This window comes from Zea mays, chromosome 5 (assembly GCF_902167145.1).
Source record: "Zea mays cultivar B73 chromosome 5, Zm-B73-REFERENCE-NAM-5.0, whole genome shotgun sequence".
Classification (NCBI taxonomy): domain Eukaryota; kingdom Viridiplantae; phylum Streptophyta; class Magnoliopsida; order Poales; family Poaceae; genus Zea; species Zea mays.
This window is the reverse complement of record NC_050100.1, coordinates 133278956-133283600: the sequence shown is the minus strand read 5'-3', so window position 1 is coordinate 133283600 and position 4645 is coordinate 133278956. Positions and strand designations below refer to the sequence as shown.

The window sequence follows — 4645 nt, the reverse complement described above, 5'->3', positions numbered from 1 at the left end:
GTTCAGATATAAGCCTATCTTAAATTCATGGGGTGGAGGGTGGGAAATGATTTTATGTATTAGTAGAATTGGTTTCTAATCTATAACTTACATGACACTCTTCGTCTCACTCCTCTATATTAAAAATGTAGCACATAAATATCTCCGACATCTTGCTAATAATAGTATATAATTATATTTTGCATAAAACCAAATTAGCTTAATTGATATATGCCTAAATTACTATTATTAGAATGGAATTCAATTCCAATGATCCAAACGGGGCGTAAGCTTTTTTTTAATCTGGAATCTAGGGACATCTCAGAGAGATCAGATTAGTTAGCATGCACGTAAGTTACACCGGGGAAACGTAGGCAAGTGAACAGCCAACCAAACCTTATGCAAGGTACCCAGTTACTGTTCAATACTTTATTTGCAGACACACAAATACACCGAGACAAACATAACAGCAAAAAAGCTGCAGCCTTCAGCCCAAAACGATACAGTATACACCATTGGATCGAGAAAAATGCTTATCGTGAGATTCATGGGAGCTTAGTCACAGCCCACAAAAGGAGTAAGCCAGTATTTTCATTATCCTGCCAACAGTAAATACGCCCTGACTAATTTAGGGCGGGCTGCAATGGCAGCTTGGCAGGACAAAACGCAAAGCACAGGCACACGCTCACACAAACACATCGGCCGTATCAATATACACCTGGATCCATCCTCTTGTTACTGAGCTCAGCTGAACAAATTGGGAATGCAGGCTCCTGAGTCAGGATTCTGCTGCTCCTTCCAGATACGGCCTGTGACTCGCAGTTTCAGCTCTTTCCTTTCTCCACCTGAGAAGAAGAGAGCCATGTTGCGCTGAATTATTAGACCATCATGGCTGTCCCTAACCTTCCGGTGGCTGTCCCGGATGCTGCGGGGAGTTCCCTCCCATATCATCTTCCTGCCATTTGCACCAACCTCAAGGCTATAGCTGTAGTTCCTAGCATCATTTTCATCGCCCATAAACCGGAGGAAAGCCATGTATACTGGTGCCATTCCAAGCTGAAATGCCTCAAAGTGCAAGCAAAAGTACTGCCCAAAACAATGAAAAACCTAGAAGGACATAAGATAGTATCAGACCAAATTCACTTGATTCATAAATAGATAAAGCATAACTTTGTTATATATCATACTAGACTACTAGTAAGTTGTGGTCAGAAAATCTTGTTTCACTAGCTGAATACATAACATGTGTTTGATTCACATATTTCCAATGAGGGGTGTTCAAAATAACTGATGATGGGTGAATTAAACATATATTATCTATACTAACATAACTGATAAAACAAGGCATGACTGAAGGCAATCCAAGAGATAACTATAACTTAGTTCAAACATAGATAAAGCATAACTTCCTTGATTATGTAGTAGAACTAGAATATGAGAAAAAAATTGTTTCCTTAGCTGTGGTGATTTAACTTATTTCCAATGAGGAATGTTCAAGACAACAAAAGGTAAGATATAAAAACATCTGCATTATTAATAAAAAAAGCAATCAAGAGAACTACAAATATATGTGGATACTTACAGTTAGCATCCAAGTTGCATTTTCAACCTCTCTTGGATTGGACTTGACATAGCGGTGATTAAATGTACATCCAGAGTGCATGTCCACTTTATGATCATCTCGCAGATGTGCCACAAGAAAAGAAATATCCCCAACAACTGAGCATTCAGAACCAGCATAAGGGCAGTTGTATGGCCTAAAATTACACTGTGATTCATGCTTGAGTTTGCTGTAGTATGGGAAGACTTCTGAACATCCAAGAGAGTAGTATTTGCAGGGGAGCTCAAGTGATTCAGCCACCTTCTCTAATGCCAGACACCTGATGTCACCTAGCTCTTGTCGACAAGTTGGGCAGCGGTTGTGCACCCGAGTTTTGCAGGTGGAACATAGAGTATGACCATTTTGGCACTGTAACATAGGGAAACATTTCAGTTTGTAACAGGCTAATTTTTATGTCGATTGTTGAACCATGGGATTCAAATGCTAAACCTAGAAAATTCAAAGTTTCATATAATAAATGCTAAAACTAGGATGTATTTTCTCATTACATGGTTTCCAGAAGAGAAGAATAACAGGGAACAGAAAATAGATATATCAACAAATATATATTGTTCAATGTAGTAGAGCAAAATAGGATTATACTACTACAACGGATATGAAAGATTGCCCCTTCTAGTAAATGCTATTGGTCAGTCAAGCAGATCATTTTCACAAAGTAGATAGAAATTTTTTCCTCTTCACTTCCAAATGGGAATTTTATATATAGACTAACAAGAAAAGGACCTCAAAAACAAATTTTGAAGATGCATAATCAGCACCCAAACTACTAAAGGGAACTGCATAAGTTATCAAGCAACAGGAAACTTATTGGTCAAGATTTTTACTGGTCAGTTCAGAATCAAACATGAAAGCATTAGAGCATCCCATGGTAGAATGAATCCTGTGCTATTTGTGTCTGCAAAAAGACACAGTTGGAATCGTTGTATGCTATTCAGGAAAGTATCATAAGACATTAATAAAATCTTATCAATACATAAGGTTATTGAAACGCACTCTGGTGAGGAATATATAAGGAGAGCGTCAAGTAAATCAATTGTCAATTATTAAAATGTTCAATTTTGGAGAGACAAAATTGGCTGTGGGAACTACGCAATACTGCAATAGCAGTAATCCACAAAGAATTTGGCAGGCTCAGAGGAATCTAAAATACATGGCAGTAACTTAAAGAACAATTGACCTGATTAAACCAAAAGGACATCTCTACTTCTCTAGTTTGCAAACATTGTATCTTCCTCTTGGGTACGGGCATGAAAGCACGCACACACAGCATCCATAAAAACACAAATAAACTAGAAAAGGAAACTGTTGGGATTTTTTTATTAGATATAGAAGGGCATAGATGTTGCTTCCAAAGGAACACGTCACTTCATAAACATCTGCCCTAACCCTCATTCTTGCTTCCCAGTGTTAAATTCACTTCAAGCATTGAATGGACGAATGACATGAATGACGAGGCTAATTCAATCCTCATCTATTAATGCTCTGCCCCACATTCTGATTCCAGGCACAAGCTGACAAGCATAAACTCAAACGAGGTGCTACTCCTTGCGGCACACTGATTTCATTCGAAGACTAGAGACCACTGAGGAACAGAAACACAATCCATTACTACAAACAAATATGGAAGGAAACTAGATTGACAACATCGATAATTCGAGACAATTACAATATCTTAGATTCTCTGTATCTAAACTGCAATTATCACACAGTTAGCTATATGGAAAATTTAACTATTTTCCACTATTTAAAGGTGGGTGGCAAATTTTTTACCAAATCAGTGACTATGATGTCATGACACAAATTAAATGAGTGCTACAGTAAGTGGCAAAAATCGAATGTCCCGCTATATCGGTGGTTTGCAGGATGCAGAGGATGGGCAAGACGCATTTGCGATAGATGAAGAAAGGAAAGTTATTCCCCTATCAAATGTACCGATTACGCATGCCTGGGACAGAAAGATCGCGGGGAATTAAGCGGCCAGGTCTCCCCATGACCAAGAACCGCGAGCACAAGCAACAAAGATCCTAACCCTATATTGGAAGTAGCAACAGATCACGCAACCTCAGCCTTGGTAGGGCTAACATGCCAAGATCCCGAAACGAAGGCACTAAAGGAATCGGAGCGGGGCGCACCTGGTGGATAGGCGGGTACATGGAATTGGTGCAGACGGGGCACTCGAGCAGCTCGTGCACGCCCGTGGCTGGCGAAATCACCAGCGAACCCGCTCCCGCTACCGGCCCGGCGGCACCGACGCGGTCGGAGACGACGACCACGTTGACGGCGGCAGTACCGGCGGTGGAGGAGGATTTGAGGAAGGGGCGAGGGAGCTGGGACGAGGTGACGGCGTCGGTGTCGTCGTCCCCCATGCTGTCGGAGTAGGACATGCACTCGATGCTGTCCAGCTCCATGTTCCGCAGCAGATCGGGCCGAGAATCTTGACGGGTGCCCAACTTGTGCCGAGGCTCAGATTCGGCTCTCTCTCCGCCCTTCCTCGCGCGGGTCCGGATTGTTGCACCAGGTGCTCCGGGCTCCGAGGACTCGATCGAAGAACTCCACGGGCGCGGGCGGCGAGGGGACAGGGCAAGGGGAGCGTAGCAAAGGGGATGACAGACCAGGTGGGCTGTGGGTGTGAAGGGATGAAACGGGGGGAAGAGGGACTGAGGGAGGAATGTGTGTGGGGTCGGCGGTTGCGGCGGGTGGTGGTGGGGGCATGATGCGGTGGGGGTACCCAGCACGCGGCGTGGCGTACTGTCGTGGTGCCTTTTTCGGGTGGGTTTTTTATGACGGTCTGCAGGCAGACTGCTGTTGTGTGTGTGGTGTGGTGCGGCGCACGTTCAAATTTGAACCTGTCGACCGGCGGACGCAGGACCGCGGGCGTGGGCTGGCCGCAGTCAGACTGTCAGAGCACATGTCTTTCAGGAATTTGATGTGAGAGCGTTTGGTTATTGGCCCATTTTAAAAATCCAAATAACGCTACACTTGTATAGATTTTTCAAATATAAAAGATAGCAAAGCTATACAGCTCTAAGCCTCCACATTATATAT

The 4645-nt window shown here is 43.1% G+C and overlaps 1 protein-coding gene across 1 annotated transcript; it reads right to left on the bottom strand.

Moving 5' to 3' along the window:
* Nucleotides 1–500: 500 nt before the first annotated feature.
* Nucleotides 501–4185, bottom strand: LOC103626898 (E3 ubiquitin-protein ligase SINAT5-like). Its single transcript, NM_001319708.1, has 3 exons — nucleotides 3733–4185; nucleotides 1562–1948; nucleotides 501–1086 (listed from the first exon to the last, which is right to left on the bottom strand). Exons 1-3 carry the CDS (start codon nucleotides 4006–4008, stop codon nucleotides 724–726), a joined length of 1026 nt encoding a protein of 341 aa, NP_001306637.1. The 5' UTR covers nucleotides 4009–4185; the 3' UTR covers nucleotides 501–723.
* Between the last annotated feature and the right edge of the window lie 460 nt (nucleotides 4186–4645).